This window comes from Panthera leo, chromosome A2 (genome assembly GCF_018350215.1).
Source record: "Panthera leo isolate Ple1 chromosome A2, P.leo_Ple1_pat1.1, whole genome shotgun sequence".
In the NCBI taxonomy this organism is placed as follows: Eukaryota; Metazoa; Chordata; class Mammalia; order Carnivora; family Felidae; genus Panthera; species Panthera leo.
In genome coordinates this window covers 1,429,042-1,452,029 of record NC_056680.1, presented here as the reverse complement: position 1 = coordinate 1,452,029, position 22,988 = coordinate 1,429,042, and the positions used below count along the sequence as shown (strand labels likewise).

The 22,988-nt window shown below is 63.1% G+C and overlaps 1 protein-coding gene across 3 annotated transcripts in view; it reads right to left on the bottom strand.

The window, feature by feature from the left end:
- The window catches only part of DOT1L (DOT1 like histone lysine methyltransferase), a 60,653-nt gene that overhangs the window by 16,621 nt on the left and 21,044 nt on the right, over positions 1-22,988 (bottom strand). For all 3 annotated transcript variants that reach the window (XM_042927865.1, XM_042927866.1, XM_042927867.1), the window contains exons 3-11: positions 18,680-18,754; positions 16,568-16,631; positions 14,971-15,199; positions 14,061-14,155; positions 13,641-13,703; positions 6,754-6,809; positions 4,618-4,697; positions 926-994; positions 209-315 (exon numbers count right to left, since the gene is read on the bottom strand). In XM_042927865.1, the coding sequence (XP_042783799.1) occupies positions 209-315; positions 926-994; positions 4,618-4,697; positions 6,754-6,809; positions 13,641-13,703; positions 14,061-14,155; positions 14,971-15,199; positions 16,568-16,631; positions 18,680-18,754 (838 nt within the window). The remainder of the gene's footprint in view (positions 1-208; positions 316-925; positions 995-4,617; positions 4,698-6,753; positions 6,810-13,640; positions 13,704-14,060; positions 14,156-14,970; positions 15,200-16,567; positions 16,632-18,679; positions 18,755-22,988) is intronic.

The window sequence follows — 22,988 nt, the reverse complement described above, 5'->3', positions numbered from 1 at the left end:
CGTCCCGGATGCACAGCCAGCGGGCGCTCTCGGGAGGGTGGCACAGAGTCCCCCAGGCCGACGTCTGTAGGGGCCGACCCGACTCCGGGCTCCCAGCGTGTGGGGCCCGACCCTATCACGAGCCACCCGGGACAAGGCCCGCCCCACACAAGGGCTGGGGCCGTGGAGAGCGCCGGGCCCCCCCACCCCGCACGCGTGGGGCACTCACTATGGTGCGGTCGATGGTGTGCAGGTAGTAGGAGACTGGCTTCCCCGTCCAGGACACAGAGCCCTTCAGGGGCGAGAGCTCCACGACGCGCATGATGGTGCCGATGTCTGCGCACAACGGGCTGCGGTTAGGGCCCCTCCTGCGCCCAAGGGGTGAGCGGGGTGTGTGTGGGGGGGAGGCTCTGCGCGGTTTTGTGGGGACTCTCTCCCTCCTCACAAAAGACAGGTGGGAGGCCAGGTGAGGTGCTCGCATCAGTCCCGCTCCCCCGAGGGGCTTGTCCAAGGAGGATGGCGACAAGCCCCCGTGGGGTCGGAGAGCACTTAGAGGGCGACTGAAAAGCAACGTGGCTGCAGGAGCCCCCAGCAGCACACAAGAGGTCATGAGCCCCGGGGCCCATGTGGCTTGGCCCAGGGGCCTGAGGTGCAGCCCATGCTATGCAGGACAGCCACCTCTGTGACAGACCCCTCCCTGAGTTCTCCTGAGCTGTCCCGCCTTCGACACCCACCCGGGGCCACTCTGCCCCCAGGGGACACAGGGCAGGTCTGTGGTCATGACAACCAGGGCAGTCCTGGCATGGGGCGGGGGAGGAATGCCCCCAGGGGGCGGTCTGCCCTGACGTGAGCACTGCGGGGGGGGGGGGGACGGGACAGACCCGATGCTGACACAGCCAGATGCCGGAAATCACAGATCTTAATACTTCAGCAACGGAGAACTTACCGCTCAAGTTTCTGCTGTTTATTCTGAAGTTCAGAGGCGCAAAGGGCTTCGAGGACACAATTCTGCCACCTGAAACACAAACCTAGTTACTGCCGTTCTGGGGAAGCGCCTGCATGCACACAAATGAGAGGGAGACAGACGTCAGGGGAGAGAGGGGAAGCCACAGGAGCAGCGGGGACGGCGACCGCGTGCACAGCAGCAGGACGGAGTCCCGTCCGCCTCCTACGAGGAAGAGCAGGACCAGGTGCCGCCTCCCAGCTTAACTCTGTCCCGCCAGCTGCTCTCCTGTGACAACGGTCCGAGGCCCCACGGTGCTGACCTCGGACCCGAAGGTCCCAGCTGGGGGCTCACCCATCTGTGAGGACAGACCGGGCGGGAGTGAGGACGGTGACTTGGCACGCCCCCCCCCCCCCCCCCACGGTCTGCGTGCTTGTGGGACGCGTCCCGCAATCGACAGCCAAGGCAAAGCCCTAAAGCCCCAAAAGCAGCACCGGGCCGCGTCGGCGGGGCAGCCACACAGGCCACATCATCCCCAGTGTGCGGAGTTCTAAGGAGAGAGGACTCACAGAGGAACCCATGGGCTCAGGAGGGAGTCCGCGGCGCGTGCGTGATAAACACCGTGAACAAACACACGTGCTCCCAGAAGCCACGCTTCTCCGTATGAGGGAAAAAAGAGCCAGTCGGAGAAGTCGAGGAAAACAATAAGGTCAAGTTCAAATTGGAAAAGTCCCGGGGCACCTGGGTGGTCGGTGGGCTGAGCGTCCGACTCTTGATTTTTGGCTAAGGTTATGATCTCACGGTTCGTGGGACTGAGCCCCTCGTCAAGCTCCGCGCTGACAGCACAGAGCCTGCTGGGGATTCTCTCTCTGCCCCTCCCCTGCTTGTGCACCCTCCCTCCTATCAACGAATCAATCAATTGGAAAATTCCCTTTGAGTGCAGTTCGACACACGCACACAGACACACACGGACACGGGCACAAACATGCCAGCCCGCCATGACCCCCGGCGCGGGGAGCACCCGCTGCCCCACCCGGTCCTGAGAACCGGCCCCCTGGGGGCGGGGGGTGACGGGCCCAGCGCCGGGCCAGGGACGAAGTCAGGGGGCGGACGTGTCGTGCCAGAGCACGAGCCAGAGCTCACAGAGCGCGCGGGGTCGCATCAGAGGTCTCGCAGCCAGGGGCTGAACAGAGCCCCGTGGGACGCTGGGAACCCAGGGCGCCTCTGAGAGCGTGGTGCCAAGCAGGATAAACGCCGGGTCCACGGGCGCTCCCGCTAGGAGCCCGGCACCCCGTGCTGCCCACTCGGCAACAGCCGGTGCCGCGAGGGCCCGAGAGGAGGTCACGGCCGGCGGCTGGGACCGCAGGGCTCGGCAGGCAGCCCTCCCGTGGGAAAGCACGACGCAGAGACCCGGAGAGCAACGCTGCGCGGGACGGCGAGCCCGAGTGCCCGGCAGGCGTCCCCGACGAGCAGGGAGGAGACGTGCTGGAGCCAAAGCCCGCGAGGCCCCTGGCCAGGGCAGGGCGGCGGGAAGGCAAGCTCTCGGGCGGGCAGCGGGCGGAGGGGCTCCCCGGTCCGTCCCGGGGCAGGTGCACGGCTCGCTCCCTATCCTGGGACAGCCACCGCTCACTCTTCCAAGATGACCAAGAGACACACGTGTGCACGACCCGCGGCCGTCGGTGCTGAAGACAGCCGTGTCTACGCGGGGCGACCCTCTCACGGGCTCAAAACCTTCTATCACGAGACACAGGGGACCCAATCCCATTCCTCTCTAACAACAGGGACGAAGAGGGCACCCGGGGCCTTCTTACAGCTAGGGACAGGACCCAGGTGGGAGGGGCAGGGAAGGTGCCACACACAGGCCCCCTGGCTGGGAGCGCTGAGGTCACGTGCAGGCCATCTAGGAGTCTAGAAAGTTCTTGTAGCTTTAGGAACTGTAATGACCGGCTAAAGAGGAGGGCACTTCCTGGGGCTTCCCGGTCCAGGCCCCAGGTGGGCCGACAGCGTGAGGACGGCATACACAACCTCACGGTACAGCCACAGCTCACGGCCCACTTCCCCCACCAGGGCACACCCCACCGGGCGCCCGCAGGCCAGTCGCGCTCATGCCCGGAGGACCCGGAGAAGGACGAGCGCCTGAGGTCAGCGCTCTAACGAGGACAGCAGCAGCCCCTGGCCCCCACCCGGAGCCCGGCCGCCGTGCACCCTGGGCGCTTGTGGGGAGGGGAGTCCCGAGCTAGGGTCTGAGCGCTTGGCTGCAGACTGGACCCACGAGCGGTGGGCTCCTCTCTCCCGAAACACCGTGCACGACGGCCAAGGACGCGGGACTCAGCGCGTCACAGGGCTCGGCCCAACTGACCTGACTTTCTCCACGGGGAGAAACAGGTACGACCTCGACTCTTGGGTCACTGAGGACGGACGAGAAACAGGCAGGAGGCCGCACACCGAGGAGAGCAAACGGCCAGGCGACATGGCCCCCATCCACGGAGACAGACAGGAGGACCCGCCGTGGCCCACGGGGTGCCCAGGGCCACCTACAGCCCACAAGCGTGCTGGCGTTTCTACCTCCCTCCGGGAGCTCGCTGGGTCCTCTCTCCCACGCTCCGAGTCCGAGCACAACATGCTGTGTGGCCCACTGGCACTTACGAAGGCCGAACTGGTGTCCAAACAAACCAGCTGACTCCCACCTATTGAGAAGATTCTACACCGGATGTTCTCGTCCGTCTGACATTCCAAGCACACCAGGAAACCCCTGGCACGGCGGAGGGAGAAGAGACACCTAACCTGGGCCACCTGCGGCCTGAGCGGGCCCCGACCGCACTCCCGGGGCCAGAAGCCAAGAGCCGGAGGGAGCCTCCTTCCCTCGTCCCGTAGCCACAGAAGGCGTGCGGGCGGGGCGCGCGGCCCCACGGCACAGGCTCCTCGGGCCGCCACTCGGGACGGCCGTTCCCAGGTGCTCCCCCGGAGGGAGCGGCTGGCTGTGCCAGGCCGTGAAGCGGCCGTGAGGCTGCCAAGAGGCTGCACCTCGGCACGCGGCCTTGACTCTCAGCTTGCCGAGATTCAGAAAACACACACTCTTCCCCAGGCGGCTCAGGCCAGACACAGTGGAGGGCCTCACACGCCACCAAAGCACCAACACAGCTGCAAACCTAGAAGCCTTCACGGGCACGAGGGAAACACGACCCTAGGCACACGTCCGGCTTGAGAACAAGAGTGCGGCCTCCCCCACAGCCGTGCCGAGCAGCTCAGCGAAGGGGCCGTCCCTCCTCCCCACCCCGGGAACGGAAGGCGGAGGCAGCCGGGCGGCGATGGGCCCAGCCACAAGGAAAACCCAGGAAGAGCAAAGGGGCCAGTCTGGACGGCCCCAGTGCCCTCACCACCCCAGGTCGGGGCCAGCAGATAAAACGGGGACGCCAGTCAAATCTGAGTTTCAGGCACGGACCGAGCGATCCTGCAGCAGAAGCGGGGACATCCTCGTACAGAGAAGTCACTCGGTGTCTACGCGAAACGGGAACGTAACCGCACGGCCTGGGGCCCGCTCGTCAGTCTGGCCGCCCACCCGGGTCCGATCAGCGGAACCCCGCTCCTGAGGCTGACGGGCACGGATAAGGGCTCCAAGGCCCACAACCGGTGCCAGATCCACAGACAGACCGGGCGTGGGGCGACGCAGGGCAGGGTTACGGGGAGCGCCTCACCTTCCTTCATGTTCGCAAACCGCTCCTTCAGCTGGTGATCCACCTCAGGACCAAAGGCAAAGTTATTCACAAATATAACACTGCAAAATAATATTCCAGTTGAGTACAACGAAGGCTCCATCCGCGCACGCGCACAGCACTCTGGGGCACACCGTGCCATGGCCTCCTCCACCAGCGCCCCAGCCCGGGGGCGGGGGGGGTGCGACCGGGGCCCGCGGGCCGGGACGCTGAGCCCGGCTTGCTGCTGGCTCGACAACCAGGCTGCCCGCTTCCCTGGAGGAAAGGTGGACACCTGCTCGCCAGGAGGAGGCCCCTGGGGCCGAAACAGGACCGCAGAGACGTCCCCTGGGGACAGAGGCGTGAGGACACAGAGGCAGCAGGAGAGGACCCGTGGGACCAGAAGCGAAGTCGTCCCCAGGGAGGGTGTGGCTCGTCCCTTCTCCGTTCTCCCGCGTGCCTGGCCCGGACACGCCGCCCCACACCCGCCCAGGCCCGGCTCTCGCCCACGAGAGGAACTCTGACGGCCGCGCTCTACGAGCAGCATGCCGCTGGCTCATCTGAGCCCACGAGTAACTCGGCTCTGTGCGTGGTCGTGTGGCTCCTGTCTCCCTACCTAAGGGCCTCCAGGTAAAAACTACGCCACAGCGAGAACTGGGCACAGCCGCCAGAACTGCGGACAGGGAGTTTACTTCCTCACCGGAACGTGACGGAAGACAGAGAGAGGGCCGATGGCCGTCCCCTCGCTGCTCGATTTAAGTCTTGATAGTTTAAAATTAAAAAGCCTGGAAACCTGGGGCACCTGTGTGGCTCAGTCGGTTTAGCGTCTGACTTTGGCTCAGGTCATGATCTCACGGTTCACAAGCCCCACGTCGGGCTCTGTGCTGACAGCTCTGTCCCCCTCTCTCTGCCCCTCCCCTGCTTACACTCTCCCGAAAAATAAATATTAAAAAAAAAAAAAAAAAAAAAAAGCCTGGAAACCGTCACTGCACCCAGTAGCAGAATGGTCCTGGGGAGCCTGAGCAGGGCGAGAACAGACAGCACACCCAACGGGCATTAAAGATGCAGAAGCGCCCAGGGTGCTCCCCCCACAGCGCCGCATGGAAAGAGGGCGGGTGGGACTTTAGGCCGGGGCAAAGGCGTCCCTGGGGGCTGAGAGACTGAGCCCCGACGAGAGAGCTGGGTGCGATAAGCCCTGACCGAAGAAGGGTGCTCTGAAGGCAGCCACCCTCTCATGTCTCAGAAGCCACCAGAAGCTCACTGAGGCCAGGCAAAGCAGGGGCAGACGCCCTAACGATAAGGGGGCTGCTGGGGAGGGGGCCCAGAAGCAGAGCGCCTGGGGCACGTCAGGGGATGCTCTGCGGGCCCAAGGCCCGTCCTGCTCTCCCACAGGCCCAGGGGCGGCGAGGCCCAGGGGGGCGGTGTGCTCGCCATGAGCTCTCACATCGCCAGCGCAACCAGAGACGGGACCCCTGGGCCTGGATGCTGCTAGCCAGCTCTCGGTGAGGATGGGGCTTCCTCTCCGCTGGAGAGCCCTCACATCCCTACCGATGGGGATGCTCATGGGGTCGGCACAAGGGGCTCAGGAAAAGAGGGAAGACTGGGCTGGCAGGGAGACCAGAGCAGACCCAGCACAGTTGGGGGACTTGTCACAGGAGCGCCACAAAGGGACACACTCTGCAAAGAGCCGCCCCCCCCCCCACCCCCCGCCTTCTACCTGGCCCCCAGGCTCAGACGCTGGGGAACACAGGGCGGCAGGCGGTAAGCCTGCAGGAAAGGCAGAGAGGCCACACTGCCAGGTCCCCCAGACAGTGGCTGCTGCTGGCAAGGCTGACTTGTGTCCCAGGAGACCCACACGCCGGAGACCAGAGAAGGGGCCGCAGACCCGTGTCGGGCCCAGGGCAGGCCCGTGGGCAACGCTGCAGCATCCCAGCCGGCCGCCCTCAGGGGTCAGGGGTGCGGACAGCCAGCCCCACGGCTGGCCGGAGGGCGGGGGATGGGCAGTGGGAGCCGGGGCCCGGCCACCTCCCCACCCCCGCCCGCCCCCCTCTGCTGTAGGTGAGGGGCCGGGAGAGAAAGACAGCTCGCACCCCCTGGCCACGGACCCTCCCCCGGGGCGCCCGCCCGGCCGGACCCTACCTTGTGTTGGCAATCCGCTCTCTCCACTCCTCCGAGAGGAAGTCGCCTCTTTCCAGCTGGAAGGAAGAGAACAGGAGCGAGGCTGGTGGGGCCTCCCTGGGCGTCGCGCCCCGCCCGCCCTGCCCTCGGAGAGAGGATGAGATGAGCGCGGTCGCTAAAGTGGGGAGGATGTGAGACGGGGGAGGGGACGGCGGCTCCTGGGGCTACGGGACCACCCACGGTCGGTCACTGCACAGCGGCCCGGAGCAGGGACGGGGCACACACAGGACAACAAGACGGTGGGCCGGAGGCTCCAGCTACACCAGAGGACACGCCGCGGGACCGCGAGGCACGGCCGCTTCTGTTCCCACCCGCTGGCGAGGCACTCAGGAAGCGCCCCGGGGCACAGGTCTCCGCCAGGTGACAGCGTCCGCACGGCTTGCTCTCTGTAACACACAAACACCCCCCGGGGCGTCCATCTGACCCCAGGCTTGCGCCGGCTTGTCCGCCTGCAAGGGCCCCGAGGCACCTTCCCTCCAGCTCTCCCTGCCGCTCGCTCGCGGCAGAAGGACATGGCGACTCCGGGCCCAAGTCTGCCCGGGAGCACCCGGTTCGTGACGACCCACGCGGCCACAGCCGTGGCGTTCCACAAGCCAAGAAGCCTAACTGTATCACTCTTTGAAAAGACAGTCATCGCCGCTCCTCTGTGTCCACCGGAGAATGGAAAACACACATCGACACACGATCCCGGGCACGCGTGATCTCGGCAGCGTGAGTGATTCAGAAGAGCCAAACCGTGGAAACAACCCAAAATGTCCACCAGCGTGTCCCCCACACACAGGAAGGTCCCCAGACGCGAGCAGGAGCCAGGCGCCCACCCCCGCCGCCCCGCAGACGGACCCCGAACACGCGACGCTCAGGGAGGGAACCAGACACGAGAGGCCACGCGGGGTGTGAGTCCACGTGGGTGAAACGTCCAGAACAGGCCCATCCACGGACAGGGCGGGGCTCATGGAAGCCGAGGGTTGGGGGTGACTGCCCTCACCTGCACCCCCACACATGCGGTGAGGTGACCCGGAACCCCCACCCTTCTCGTGAAGACAGCAGCCCAACGGGGCACCGGCCCCACAGGCTCTCACAAAGGGACGGAAGAGAGACCCGAGCAGAAAAGGTCCTGCGTGCTGCTGCCCCAGGGCAATGAGGCCGTGAGCCAGGGCCCCAGGCCCGTCTTCCGGTGCACACGCGAGGAGACCGCCTAGGGCAGCATGTGGTGGATGTGCTGTGACAGCGCACAGCGTGGGGGATGGGAAGAAGGGGCGGCCACCCTAACGCGCTCTGGCACCTTGGGGGGCTGCCCACACCCCAGTCGTCCTGTGTCTGAACCCCCTTCCTACCTGTGGAACTTTCAGGATCTGCACTCCCAAGGACAGCCCTGAGGGCCTGAGGAGTGGCTCAAGTCCGAAGTGCTTACTGTCCTGTGCAAGACAGAGCCCACCCGGGCCTGACACCTCCGTCCCCCAAGGCCGGCTCATGAGGCCGGCCCTCAGGGGCGTCTGGACCCGGACTCCGGGGCTCCCACCACCCTCGCCGGCAGGGGGCTCGTGTCCCGGAGCTGTCTGTGCAGACACGAGGTTTGCGCCGAGGACCCGCTCCCCTCCTGGGGTCTGGGGTCTCCGCCCGAGCCCGGCAGACGGGCCTGCTGACCGACCCCCGGTGAGAACCTGGGCGCTGGGTCTCTACGCCCCCTGGAGACCACACCTCACGTGTCGGTTTGGGGGAATTAAGCACATCCTGAGGGACACGCCGGGAGAGGATTCTGGGAGCTTGGCCTGGTGTCCCCACCCCTGCCCCACATGCCTTTGCCCGGAGGTCATCTTGCTTCCTATCCTTTCTCTGTATAAACCACAGCCTTGGGGCTTGGGGACCACCATCTACTGAGCCCTGGCGGTCCTCCCGTAAGACCCCCACCCTCGAGGGCCCTCCTGGCACATCCCTGCCCGTAGGGTGGGGTTCTGGGAACGGACAGGGGTGCCGCAGGTGTCTCTTGCCGTGGCCAGGTCCCTGACCTCGGAGGCTGGCTCACCGTCCACAGCAGCACTGTGGAGCTTCGGCCTCACATTCCAAGCAAGGAAACAGCCGGTGTCCAGGCTCTGCCCACCCAGCCCCTGCAGGCCTGCTCCGGGCACAGGCGGGCTGCGATCATCCAAGGGCAGTGACGGGCACAGTGACCAGCTGAGCCGGCCGTGCCGCTGGGCCCAGCGCTCCGGAGTTAACAGAGCTCAGAAGGACGTGCGTGGCCTTCCCGTGCGCCCCTGCCCGGGGGACCCCGAGACCTCCTTCTACAGAGAAACGGGAAGACGCGTGAGAGGGCCCCGGCACGCACAGGTGCAGAGGGTTTCAGTCCCCATGACCACCTTTCCCCGCCCTTCCCAGAAACCACTGATCCGCAGCCCCACCCCAGGCTGCTGGTTCCTCTTGGAGGAACACGTCTCCGGTGAGGGGACGAGAGCCTGCTTCCAAGAACGGAGAGACCCAGCTTGCCCCCACCCAAGGTCAGGTGGCCCTGCATGCTCCGTCATTCGACGTTCGCTAACCTGCAGCCCACCTACTGTGGGCAGCCCAACCCACAGACGGACACAGCGCAGCTCGGCAGGACGGCCAGATCCTCTCTCTCAGCAGCACCGGGTCGCCAGCAGCTCGACCCAGACCAAGACCAGAGGGGAGGTGAGCCCAGCGCGGGGCTCCGGCTGACCCGGCCAAGGAGGAAGCTGCAGGCACCACGGCGCCCAGCCACCCCGAGGGCCACACGGCATTGCCCGCCGGCAGCACTGGGCCGTCCTGACGCGGACAGGCCCGGAGGGGCGGCCGGCACCCAGAGGGAGGCCCCGCACACTTCCTAGAGAGGCACCTGCCCACGAGGGCACAGGCCGGTCCATAAAGACTCTGGCACCTTCCCCACGTGGCACTTCCACGAGGCCACGGGCACCCCAGGTACCGGACTCTCAACGCACGACACCTGCTGTGCGCCAGGCCCACCGCCAGGTGCCAGCAGCAGGCGGGTCTCACCATGAACTGTGTGATGGGGGCCCCGGGGGCTGGACAGAGCACCTCCCAGGCGGAAGGGACGGAGGGGGTGCCCTGAGGTCAGACAGACGCGCAGACAGAAGCCAAGCAGAAGGGTGGGGGGGGGAGCGGCTCTGACAGGAGGGCTGCATGGGGGGTCAGGGGGGCCCGGCACCTGGCAGCTGCTGGGCTGCAGGACGGGGGTGGGGGTGGGGCTGGGGGTGCCGAGGCTGGCAGGGTGAACCCTGGCTGGGCGGCGCCTCTGTGGTGGCGGGAGGGGGACCGAGGCGGCCGCCCAGGGAGCCTTGGCTCGGAGAAGCACACTGGGCTATTTTTAGACTCCCACTGGCTTTGTTTCCTGTTCAGTCCGTAAGTAACGGGAGCGGGGCTCCGTCCGCCAACCAGGACGCCTGGTCAAAGCCACAGAAAGCTGGCAGGCTGGCCTCGCCAGACCCAGGACACAAGTTCCCGCCAGATCTGGGCGCTCACGGTCGGCACAAATCCACCACACCCTGCTGGAGCTGGGCCGCGTGGAGGCCGGCAACAGAACGCCAGGGGCACGGCCAGCCGCTGGTCCACGCACCACTCCGAGGCCGTGCCCCAGCGTCCTTCCAGCCAAATTCCATTCCCAGCCCCTTCGCTGGGGCCCCGACAGGGCTGACGAGTGCGGGAGGAACGAGAGCCCCTCCTGTGTGCCAACCACTGCGCCACGAGGCCCTGACGCGCCACCGACTCTGGATGGGGACGGGAGGAAGCGGAGAGGGGAGGTGGGGGGAGCGGAGGCCCGCCCGGGGTGCGCAGCGCCCCCAGCCTCACCCCTGTCTCTTACTCCAGCCGTGAGGAACACGCCAGAGGCTAAAACCAGGCTCCGGACAGAGTGCCGGAGGCCGTGCACGGATCAACGCCAGCCGTTTCTGGGAAATCTCGGAACCTTCACGCTGTGGGCTGCAGCTGCCTGACCCCGTCACCAGAAACAGGAAGCGTTTGAAAACTTGAAAAGCTAGGGCACCCGGTAGCTCAGTCAACGAGCGTCCGACTCTCGGTTTTGGCTCAGGTCACGATCCCAGGGTCGTGGGACGGAGCCCCGGGTCAGGCTGAGCGCAGAGCCTCCTTAAGATGCTCTCTCCCTCTGTCCCTCTCCCCTGTTCGCGTTCCAAGCTAAAATTTTAAGACACAAAAATGAAATAAAACAATTTAGGAAGTCACAGCTTTAGGAAAACGGTAAGCCATTTGGGAACACAGCCAGCGTTAACAGCAGATACGGGGACCGTGCGGGAAGAAGTTCCCTGGAAACAGACCCACTGGACCCACCGCGCACTCAGCCCGGATAGCAAACAGCAGGGGACCTCAGACACAGGGGCACAGGAGGAAGGCTGGACTGCTCGCCTTTCACGGAGGGGAGAAAACTCCGGAAGAAATCCCACCAGGAGACAGGATGGGCAAGTCCTGGCCCAAAAGGAGCAGAAGGGCACCTCCCCACTACGAGGCCGGCCTCACCCTGACACCAGAACCAAAGATGTTCCACAGGAAGGAAAATGGGTCGATATCTCTCAAGGACACGGGAGCGCCCCGGAAACCCGACACAGCGTGTGGAAACGACCGCGCGCCACGACCGAGTGGGATCCACCCTGGCGGGAGGGCTGGCTCCGCTCACCACGTCAACGGGCCAAAGAAAGAGCACAGGCTCACGCCAGACGCACAGAGGGCCTCCATGACGAAGCCTCTCGACAAAATAAGGCAGAGGAGAACCACGTCAGCTTGATAAAGGGCGCCCACGGGACACCTGCAAACGCACATCGTCTCCACGGCGAGGAACCCGAAGCTTTCCCGATACCATCAGGACCAGGGCAAGGGGGCCGCTCTCTCTTCGTGACAGCGTCCTGCACACGTCTGCCGCCACGCCGGCGTGCCCAGCAAGACAGACCTACGGGACGCAGGTTGAGAAGGAAGGCGTAAAACCGCCTGTGTTCACAGACGACAGGGTCAAAAGAATCCAGAGAACAAACCAACAAACAATCCTGGAACTAACCAGCCGTTACGGCAACAGTCACGGAGTAAGGGTATTGCTGCCCGCGAACAAACCACACACAAAGGTCAGCTGCCTTCCTATCAACGGGCAACGAACAAGTGGAACCGGAGGCTAAAAAGACCTTCACGTAAGCACCGAGACAGACAGACTCAGGCATAACCTTAACGGAACGTGTAGGACGCCCGCACGAGGCTCAGTACAAGACCCTGGTGAACGACCTCAACGAAGAAGTCAGCAGACGGACGGAGAGTCCCTGTGTGAGGGCAGGAAATACCGTCAAGATGTTGGTTCCTCCCGACCCAACGTGCACATGCACACGCTCCCCCCGGCCCCGAGCCGGCGTGCTCTGTGACGGGCGCCCACAGACGGACTCCCGGGTTTATCTGGACAAGGCAAAGACAAGCGTCACGTCACGGGACGGCCGGGCGCTGCGGGGGCGCAGACGCAGTCCAGAGCCACGGGAACGCGGACGGCACGGGCTGGTGAGGGAGGCGGACAGCGGGACAGGACGGACGGCCAGAAACACGCAACTGGCGTGCGACACGCCTCACGGGCAGAGCGCCGGGGCGAGGGCAGACTGCAAGGACGGGGCCCGCGTGCCCGGAAAGGATCCGGGAGCCGACCTCACACCTCACAGCTCTACACGTCAAGCACGGAACACGGAACTCCCCAGAACGCCCAGAAGGTACCGAGGAGCAGGGGCGGGTGACCTTGGTTTGGGGAGTGCCTTTCCCACGCTGCAGCAGAGGCACGAGCGGGAAAGCGGCAGCTGTCAGGCGGTGCTAAGGGAGAGGGAGCCTCCCCGCCTCCAGCCCCCACCACGCCCCAGCCTGTCATCTCGTGACCAATCCTCACTCCCTAACACGAGCAGCTCAAAGCCCACACCCCACGACGGCCCGCTTGGGGCCGGTGACTACGGAGAGGGAAAGAAGTGAACACGAACGGAGGGGCAACGGGGCCCCCACCGCAGAGCCAAGTGGACCTCAGCGATCGGGGCCTCGACCTCTGGGTACGTGCAGGCGATGACCTGGGATGAGAGGAGGAGTCAAAGATGCGGTTTAGACACACTCCGTCTGGGCCATCCCCGCGGCAGCCCGGTGCGGGGAGACTACAGGGCAGCGGTGTGTCCACGGCAAGAGAGAGAGTGACGGACGGAGTCACGGGCCCAGACACACATTTCGAGGTGTGATGCAGGTGCCCGGGCGGAGGCAGACGGAGGCCAGGGGCCTCGAACCCTGGCCAAGGAGCCTGGGCATCGACAGGCGGGGCCGAGCAACGGAGGCCGAGGGGCGGCAGCCGGGAGAGCCGGGGGCGCGTGCGGCCCCAAAGCCGAGCCTTGCCAGGAGGGACTCACGGGCGGGGTCACGTACCGCCACGAAGGCAAGGAGAAGGTGCCCCAGAGCGGGCCAGCGGGCGAGGGAAGAGGCCGTCCCACCCACACCCCACGGCCCAGCCTCGCACCGCTGCCGGCACGGACACGTGCCCAACACCCAAGGAGGGCTCCCCGAGAGCCCGCAGGGGCCTGGAGACACACGCACGACGAACTCCGTTCAGCGGCCGGGGGAGAGGAGAGCCGCCCCCGTTCTCGGACGGCAGGCGCAGGGGCCGCAGCCCCCGGGCAGCCCAGAGAGGGTGGAAGAGACCGGAGAGGGAGGCGGCACTCCGGTGACGACACGCGCGCCCCACGCAGGGCCGGGACAGGCAGGGAGGGCGTCCCGTCCCGGGATGGGAGAAGAACGGCGGGTCAAGGGGGAGGAAGAGGCACACAAATGGAGCTGGGTCGGTAGCCGCAGGGGCATGGAGCGATGGCACTCACTGTGTATTCTGCATGCTTTTTTCCATACCATTTCATCCACTTCCTGAACTCTCGGTCCATGGTCTGCAAGGGAACGACCACACAGCCGTCAGCGGCTCCCCGTGGCCCCTTCCTACCCCCGCGAGACGAGCGGGGGGCCGCCCGTGGACCAGGCCTCAACACGACCCCTTTGACAAGCAGCCCCGGGACAGCCCGGGGCCTGCAGGGTCCACGGGTCCGGACCACACACCCTAAAGGGGTTTCCGAAGACAGAGGCGCTGCCCCAACCCCACTGGCCCCTCCTCGGGCAGCCGCCTCTGGAGGGCACGGGCCGCCCTGTGGGGAGCACACGGAGACCCGCCTTGTTCTGTCCTCTCTCTGTGCCCCGCAGGTCATGGCCAACAGGAGCCAGACCCTGCACCCTACTCCAGGGTCACTCACCTCCGCGTACTTGGCTGGGATGTCGGCTTTCTCCACGCCGTAGTGATGTTTGCAGTTGGTGGCCGCGGCCACCTGGAGCACGACCTGGCCCACTCCTTCAGAGACAAACACAGAGACAGAGAGACAGAGAGACAGAGAGGAGGAGGGGGCAGGGGAGAGGGAGAGAGAAGGAGGGAGGAAGAGAAAGAGGGAGGGAAAAAGAGGGAGGAGAAGGAGGGAGAGAAAGAGAGGGAAAGAAAGAGAGGAAGAGAGAGAGACGAACAGGGAGGGAGGGAGGGAGGGAGGGAGACAGAGAGGGAGGGGGAGGGAGCAAGAGGGAGGGAGGGGGAGAGAGAGGGAGACAGGGGGAAGGGAGAGGCGCTGTCACAGACGCGCGGCCCCTGGGTCAGAGGCGCGACCTACCCCTGGTGCTGCCCATGGGGGTCAGCAGGCAGAGGCCACAGGCTCTCCCAAGTCACTGAGGACATTCTAGGGACACGGACCCTGAGCTGAGCCCCCACCCGCGGACGGGACGGCCGTCTCGCTCACACTGCCTCACACACACACGCCACCGCACGGCCCCCGCGTCAGGACGCTGTTCTCCTGAGACCTAAGCGATCCGCGAGACACGGCTCCACGAGACGCGGGAGCACCCCGAAGGCTCCGGCCACCCGAGCCCACCCCCGTCGGCGCCACGGCGTGGCGGGGGCGGGCTCTGACGCAGGGCCCCGCGCACCAGAGACAGGCTCTCCGGACCGTGCGTCCCGACGAGTGGGCCGCACGCACGCAGGCCCAGCCGTCCAGGTCTCAAGAGGCCACGGGGGCTTGCCGCGAGGGGCTGCGGGCAGCAGGGGGTGGTGACCGAGCCACCCGCTCTGCCTCCGGGGGCCAGGGAGGCGGCGTGCTGCCCGCACGGGCTGCCCGCACTCACCGCTGCCCAGGTCCACAAACAGGTCGTCCTCGGTCATCTTGATCTCGTCGATCATCTGCGCGACCAGGTCAAAGGAGGTCTCCCCGTACACCTCCGGGGAGAAGGGCTCGTAGTTGTTGAGCTTCTCGGGGTCCGTCACCGAGTGGTTATACACCTGCTGCAGGATGTGCCGCAGGAGCCCGTTGGACGGCCGGGTGTTCAGTTTCATGGGCTGAGTGGTCCCCTTCCACTAGGGCGTCAAAGGGAGCACGTCACGAGTGACCGTCCTCCCAGCACCGCGGACTCCGCCCGAGCCGGCTAAAGGCTCACACGCATGTGTCGTCCTGGGCGCCACACCCCTCAGGAGACGACAGAGGCCGCTAGCTGTGTGGGCCCCGCAGCCCTGGCCTCAGAGCTCTGCCCTTACCCGAGAGCCTGGCTGGGCAGAGAAGTGGGCCGGGAGCCGCGAAAAGGGCTAGCGCCTTGTGGGCCCTTGTTAGGGCCCCATGGCCGGGACCTCTGCCTCGGGGACAGGAACTGGGCCCGGAGGGGCAGTGGGTCCTCTGACCCCTCACAGCCCACCCCCTGCCGACGCACAGCAGCTGCCCTTCAGCCACCTGCAGCCATGACTGGGGCACAGAGCACCCCCGAGGACCTACCCACCTAGAGACACAGGGCGGCCGGGAGCCAGGCCACCACTGTGCGGGGGACCGGAGGCCGCATGGCCCGGCCCAAACCTCAGGCCCCGCCTCCTGCCCAGGACAAAACTGAGGCAGAGGGGTGGGGGTGCCACACAGCTGACCCCAGAAAAGCCTCTATGAGCCCCAGTCCCTTTGCACAGGAGGCCCGAGGCCTGACCATACTCGACTGACTCAGCATCCCCCTCCCCCATCACTGCTACTAACGGGGATGACTGCCCTGTCCCAGGCCCCGGTGCCACAGGGGGGTCAGCAGGCAGAGGCCACACACCCCACCACAGTGGGCTGTCACCCCACCACAGCCTCCCCCACAGCAAGGCTCCTGCCGGAGAGCCCCCACCCAGACCAAGAGCCCACGCTGTCCGGACAGCAGAACATCCTTGGAAACAGGAGTGACGCGCTCTTTGGAACCGCCTCCGCAGCCTGGCCCGGCCCGGCTGTCTCTGTTCTTTGCCAGGTGAGGCCTCCTAAGGCCCCAGCATGGTGGGTGAGCAAAGCGAGGACAGAGCCTTAGGCCTCTCCCCAGTCAGAATGTCCTAGGAGGGCGGGGAGATGCTCACAACACTGCTGGCTGAGGGGCAGGAGAAGCCCCGGGAAGCTCCTCAGCGTGTCCACCTGTCACAGTCTGCAGAGACGGGGCGCCAGCGGGAAGGTACGCGTGCGCCCGAGCCTGGGGACCACCGCTGGGCACGCAGGGCCCGAGGACGCACCCCACCCCCGACAGCAGCTCCCCAGACCCAAGCCACATTCGTGCGCCCCTGCAGACGCCTCTCAAGGAAGCCCACGCTCCAGGTGGCCTGCAGACTCTGGGAGGCGTGTGGTTAAAACCACCCGGGGAGCGTGAGGGCAGCCGGGTCGGGCAGCCCAGCACAGGCCCCAGGCAAGGAGCCGAGCGTGGGGGGAGGACAGAGGCCACCTACCAGCTGGTGGATGCTGTCGATGGCGCGGTTGTACTTATCACAGAGCCTCTGCATGCTCTCGAAGCTGGAAGGCAAGGGAAAGGCTCCGGTCACGGAGGAGCTCGGAACGAGCCGTGGGGGCCCAGCCGGCCTCTCGGGAGGGACAGCCCACGGCCAGGCAGAGCCAGCCCGCCCCCCGGTGGGCAGGCGGAGGACTCGGGCCCCCAGGAGAACCGCGCGTGGGCGACGAGGCTGAGCCAACAGTCTGGGGCTGAGACAGTCTTGGGCCACGTGCCGCGTGCTTGGGGCGGCCTGCGGAGGCCGAGGCTCCCGGGTCAAACCCAAGGTCAACGGCGCGCCCAGCAGGCGTTAGGTGAGGAGGTGAGGAGCCCGGCACAGACTTCACGTCGCGCTGTGGGCAGGACCCGGGCCGGCCGTCGCTGCCCCCGGGGCCGGACAGCAGTCCCATCTGACCTGCCAGCAGGACCCACTGCCCCGCCGGGCTGTGCACCGGCCCCACACGGTCTTCCTTCCCTGGCCGGAAACAGCCCCCGCCTCAGCCCTAACTTGATGGGTTTGGGGACCACCCGGCGGCAGCAAGGGCCCCCTGACTCTCCTGGGCACCGCCCAACACCGGCCTCTGCAGAAAGCTTCCAGCACTTTCCAAGACATAGGTAGCACGTGTTAGATGCCTGAGGACAACCGGGCTGGGAGTCTGTCGTTGAGACTAGACTCTCCCAAACCCCACCATTTTTACTTCAAGTATGACTTTCAGTGAAATCCTCTAACCCAGGAGCCGTCCCCACCCCCCACCCAGGGCGGACTCTGCCTCCAGGGGACACTGCGTGACACCTGCGGATGCTCCCCCCCGGCATCGACAGGGTGGGGCCAGGGACGCTGCTCAGCCTGCGACAGGGCCCGGGACGCCCCACAGAGGACGAGACCCGCTTGGTGTCAGCGGTGCGGGGGGAGGACGTGCTCCAAGCGTCTGCCCCAAACCGGAGGGGGAGTCAGCGGCTCTTCCTACAACACCCACAAAACGCACACAGAGCAAGGAGGCTTCCCGCCCCGAGCAGGACACCAGGAGCCTGGGAGAGGAGCCTCCACACCCAGGGCATGGGAAGCGATGGCCGCACCGTGTACACCCCGGGCTTCCTGCCCCAGGCCTCCCTGCGTCTTCACCGACCGCCTGCCCCTCATCCTCGGCCGCGCCCCAGACCGGCCCCCCAGCGTCCACTCGCAATCTTTCCTAAGCCACCTGGACACGGAAGGGAAAACCACCTTGAAGGAAAACCATCCTTAAAAACACTGGCCGGGCACAGAGCAATCAGCCCTTTTCTGACGGTGTGCTTCGCTGGCCAAATGCCTACTGTTCAAGGGTCAGCGCCCGTCCGCACCCTCGCCCTGGGATCGGGAGGGGCGCACCCCAGTCCTCAGCCGGGCCCCTGCTGCCAGAGCCCAGGGCCTGAGCGCTCGGGACGACGGAGGGTGAGCACAGCCCCTTCCTTGCTTCTCAAATGCTGAGCTGATCAGGGAACGGGGTACGGGGCCAGGGCTGGCTCAGGCTGGAAGAGTGAGGCCAGGTCAACGACAGTGGGATGCCGGGCCCCGCGAGGGGCTTCGGGGCTCCTCGGGGCCCAGCTATCATGCCCGCAGGTGACCCAGTCCTCTTTCCAGCCTGCCCAGAGCTGAAGCGGCAGGAGTGGGGAAGAAGAGAAACAAACAACTCCAGGCAGGCATTCCAGAGCCGGCCCCGCCCTTCCCCACCCACAGGACTCTCCCCATCCGGATGTGCCCGCGGGGAAACTGCCAGAAGCTGCCAGAGGGTGAACCCCAGAGACCCTGCCTGGAGCCGGGCGGCACCCGAGGCCGGGGAGGCCCGTGCTGAGGCGCCGCCGGCGGTGGTGGCCGCAGAGAAGGCAGTGCCCGCCAGCCGGGGCCGGCCCCGCTCACGGCAGGGGCAGCGCCCGCAACGCGCCCCTCCCAATCTCGTCCTCCGGTGTCTGATCAACGTTTCCCTCCAACAAAACCTCACGGAGGCGCCAGCCAACCCTGACAGGGAGTCTCAGACCAGAGAAGAGCCAGTCTGCGCCCCGCGCAGGCGGGCGGACCGCTCGGCAGAGCTCGGCTCACCTTTTGGTGTCGTAGTCGATTAAAACGTAGTTCTCCATAGCGAGCTTGAGGTCCGGGATCTCTTCGCAGACCCACCTGAAACACAAGTGTAGACACAGCGGTGAAGAGCGTTCCCATTGTCTATTTTCCACTCTCAACGGTCTTAAACACGGTTTACTCCCGAATACTGAAGACAAAAACAAGAACAAATTCTCATTACCGAACTCAAAATGCACAAAAGGAAAGGGAGGCATCACTTCAGAACAAATCGCGTAACGTTAAGGACGAGGTTGTGACACACACGCTTCCGTGGCTTCAGTCGGTGTCGCCTACGGGGGGGGGGGGGGTGGTAACTGGGCTCACTCGCGACGGAGCCTGGAAGCGGGCCTGCTCAGGTCAGAGCTTGAAAGGCAGCGGGTGGACTGAGGGTTAAAGGCAACTATTTTTCTCTTAAGTTTGTTTGTTTATTTTGAGAGAGAATGAGCGGGGTAGGGGCAGGAACAGAGAGAGAGAGGGACAGAGAGAATCCCAAGCAGGCTCCACGCCGACAGAGCAGGGCTCGACCTCATGAACCATGAGATCACGATCTGAGCGGACATCCAGAGTCAGACTGAGCCACCCAGAGGCTCCTAAAGGCAACTATTATCTCACGAGTTAACTGATCGCAAGACAAGGGGGTTTCTTCAACAAACAGGGGGAGCCTACAGATTAAAAGGGGCACAAAAATACACCAACGAACCCTAAGATACGACCCTTGTTGAATCATGATGCAACGCTGACAGAAAGTCAAGGGAGAAGTCACTGCTGTAGACCTTACAAAACACCAACGTTATGATTTCAAACTGACGTGAAATGAACAAATTCCTTGAAACACACAAATAACCAAGACCTGACACGCGTAAGAACAAGTGACACCAATGAGGCTGGCCTTACCCCGGTGCCCAAACCAGAGGGAGACAAAGCCTCGTAAAGCAAACTCCGGGTAGAAAAAGGAAATCGACGGGCCAATTTCCCTCATGAAGGCAGACACAAAAATCCTCTACAAATATTAGCCGACAGGTTAGCAAGCCGTGTCAGTCAACTGAGCACCTGACTCCTGATCTCAGCTCAGGTCACCATCCCAGGGTCGTGGGCTCCAGCCCCGAATCGGGCTCCACAGTCAGCATGGAGCCCGCTTGGGAGGGATCCATCCATTCTCTCTCTCTCCCTCTCTCTCCCCCCTCTGTCCCTCCCCACAAGACCCCCTCAGGCTCACAGTCCCCAGGGCCAGCGGGGCACGCCCACCTCCAAGCATCAACTACCCCGTGCTCTCTCAGACCCAGGGAGCAACCTCTCCGTGGCGCAGTCCGTTCGGCAGCACACGTGGTTGATGTCAGGAGACCCGAGGGTACAGGAAGGTGTGCACCCTGCAGCGGCCACCAGACGGGCGGTGCGACACTGAGGACCCCAGAAGGGCAGGGACAGTTGAAAGACACTTCCCTCCAGTACTCAGTACAGACTCCGGCCAGCAGCACAGGGCAGGAAAAAAAAAACAGCACAAAGACTAGAAACGCAACAACAAAACATCTCTATTCACAGGCACACAATTTAACACACAGACTAACCTAAGGAATTTACATAGGAACTTCTAGAACTCAGGTGGATTGAGCAAGGTCAGAAGACATGGGGTCAATGGGCAAAAATGAAGTCTATTTGCATATGTCAGCAACAAAGAATTTTGAAATGAAATTTTTTAATGCCGTTTAAAATACCAGTAAAAGCTAAATACCCAGGGATGATTGTTTTTTAATGTTTACTTATTTATTTTGAGAGAGAAAGAGAGTGAACTCACGAGCAGGGGAGGGGCAGAGAGGGAGAGTGTGTGCTCAGGAGGGGTAGAGAGACAGGGAGAGAGAGAATCCCACGGAGGCTCCAACCTGCCAGCACAGAGCCCGATGTGGGGCTCGAACTCACAACCCTGAGATCATGACCTGAGCTGAAATCAAGAGTCAGCCGCTTAACCGACTGAGCCACCCAGACGCCCCCCTCCCCCAGGAATAACTTTAATGAAAGATTTGTAAGACCTCCACACTGACAACTGTAAGACACTGCTGAGCAAACGTAAAGACGAGAAAAGGGAAACTCTGCTCACAGAAGACTCCACATTGTTAAAATGGCCCTTCCCCCAAAACTGAACCACCAACTCCAGAGTAGTGCCCAGTGCAAGCCCACCAACTTTTGGAGAAGCAGACGACCTGGTTGTAAAATTGACACACAGGGCGCCTAGCGGGCTCAGTCAGTTAAGCGTCCAACCCTTGACTTCAGCTCAGGTCATGATCTCACGGATCACGGGTTCAAGCCCCGCGTCAGGCTCTGCGCTGACAGCATGGAGCCTGCTTGGGATTCTCTCTCCCTCCCTCTCTCTCCCTGCTCCTACCCTGCTTGCGTGCACTCTCTCCCTCTCTCTCTCTCAAAATAAATAAATAAACCTTAAAAAAAATCTGATACACTGAAAACTTCCACCAGTCAAGATGCCATTAAAACCACAAGCAGCTACACTATGTGTAATGAAGTATCTCACGAGGCACTCACAGCCAGAATATGTCAAGAATTCTCACAACTCAGCAAGGACAACGCAAACAACTCAATCTCAAAAAACAGCACTGGGGCGTCTGGGTAGCTCAGTCAGTTAGGTGTCCAACTCTGGCTCTGGTCATGATCTCATGGTTTGGGGTTTCAGGCCTGGCATGGGCCTCCCGACAGCTCAGAGCCTGGAGCCTTCTTCAAATTCTGTGTCTCCCTCTCTCTGCCCCTCCCCTGCTCAAGCTCTGTCTGTCTCTCTGTCTCTCTCTCTCTCAAAAATAAACATAAAAAGAGGCACCTGGGGGGCTCAGTCGGTTAAGCGTCCAACCGGCTCAGGTCATGATCTCACGGTTTGTGGGTTCAAGCCCCGCGTCGGGCTCTGTGCCGACAGCTCGGAGCCTGGAGCCTGCTTCGGATTCTGTGTCTCTCTCTCTCTCTGCTCCTCCCCTGCTCACACTCTATCTCTCTCTCAAAAAATAAACATTAAAAAAATTTTTAAAAAAACATTAAAAAGAAAAAAGGCAGCACAAACTATTCTGTCATAAAAGAAACCAGGGGCACCTGGGTGGCTCAGTCGGTTGAGCGTCTGACTTCGGCTCAGGTCATGATCTCGCGGTTCGTGAGTTCAAGTCCCTCACTGGACTCTGTGCTGATGGCTTAGAGCCTGGAGCCTGCTTCGGATTCTGTGTCCTCTCTGCCCCTTCCCTGCACATGCTCTGTCTCTCAAAAATGAATAAAGGTTAAAAAAACAATTTAAAAAAAAAAGAGAAAGAAACCAGAGCTCCTCAGAGATGTTGCTGATTCCAAGGTTTGGAACATGGGAGATTTCAGGTGACTCCAGAGCATCTGTGGTTCTAGAAAACAAGGATGTGCTCAGGAAGGCAGGGGGCATGCCAAAGGGACACGGGACGAACCGGAGAGCCCTCGGTGGCCAGCACAGGAACAATGTGAAACAAGGTTGTAACAGCAGGAGTGCATCACAGCTCATGGGATGAAACATGAAAACGGAGTTCTGATTAACAGCCGAGGAGAGGATGAGGCCTAGAACACAACAGCAGTCAGCAGTGGCGGCAGGTGAGGTCCACCTGTGGTGAGGAAGTCCAAGTGGAACCGTGATCTCTGCATAGTTCCCCAGGACCTCACCCGAGGTATGTATTAATTAGAAAGGGGGAAACGGTAACTACACCCCAGAGAAGCCTGGTGGACGCCACCTCAACCGGGTGGTCAAGCCTAACGTCACTCCACAGTAAGGCAGAATCAGAGGCCGGGTGCCTCTCGCGGCACTGAGGCTCCTACCAGGAATGGACGCTTTTTGTCACAACCGTTTTCCACACCTGTTCCACATTATTCAGAAGCAGGCCACAAATGTTACCAGTGTGTCCCTCACAAATACGTCAGCATTCCTCCTAAAAGTGACAGACTGTTTCTTTCAACATAACTACAATGCTGTGGGCGCACCTAGTAAAAACAACATCAGGAATAGTAAGGAATTTCCTCAAATTCATACAGCGCATCTGTGAAAAACCTACAGCTTACGTCATCTCCGTGAGGAAAGGCTGAAGGGCCTAGTCACCTCAATAAGACCAAGGAAAAGAGATAAAATCGTGAAGACTGAAAGGAAGAAGTAAAACTGTCCCTACTCAGAGATGATATAATTATTTCTTACAGCAAATCCTAATAAATCTACCAATCAAGTACCAGAATCAATAAATTTAGCAAAAGATCATGGTTAATGTATGAAAATCAATTGTGTTCTTTCTTATGAGCA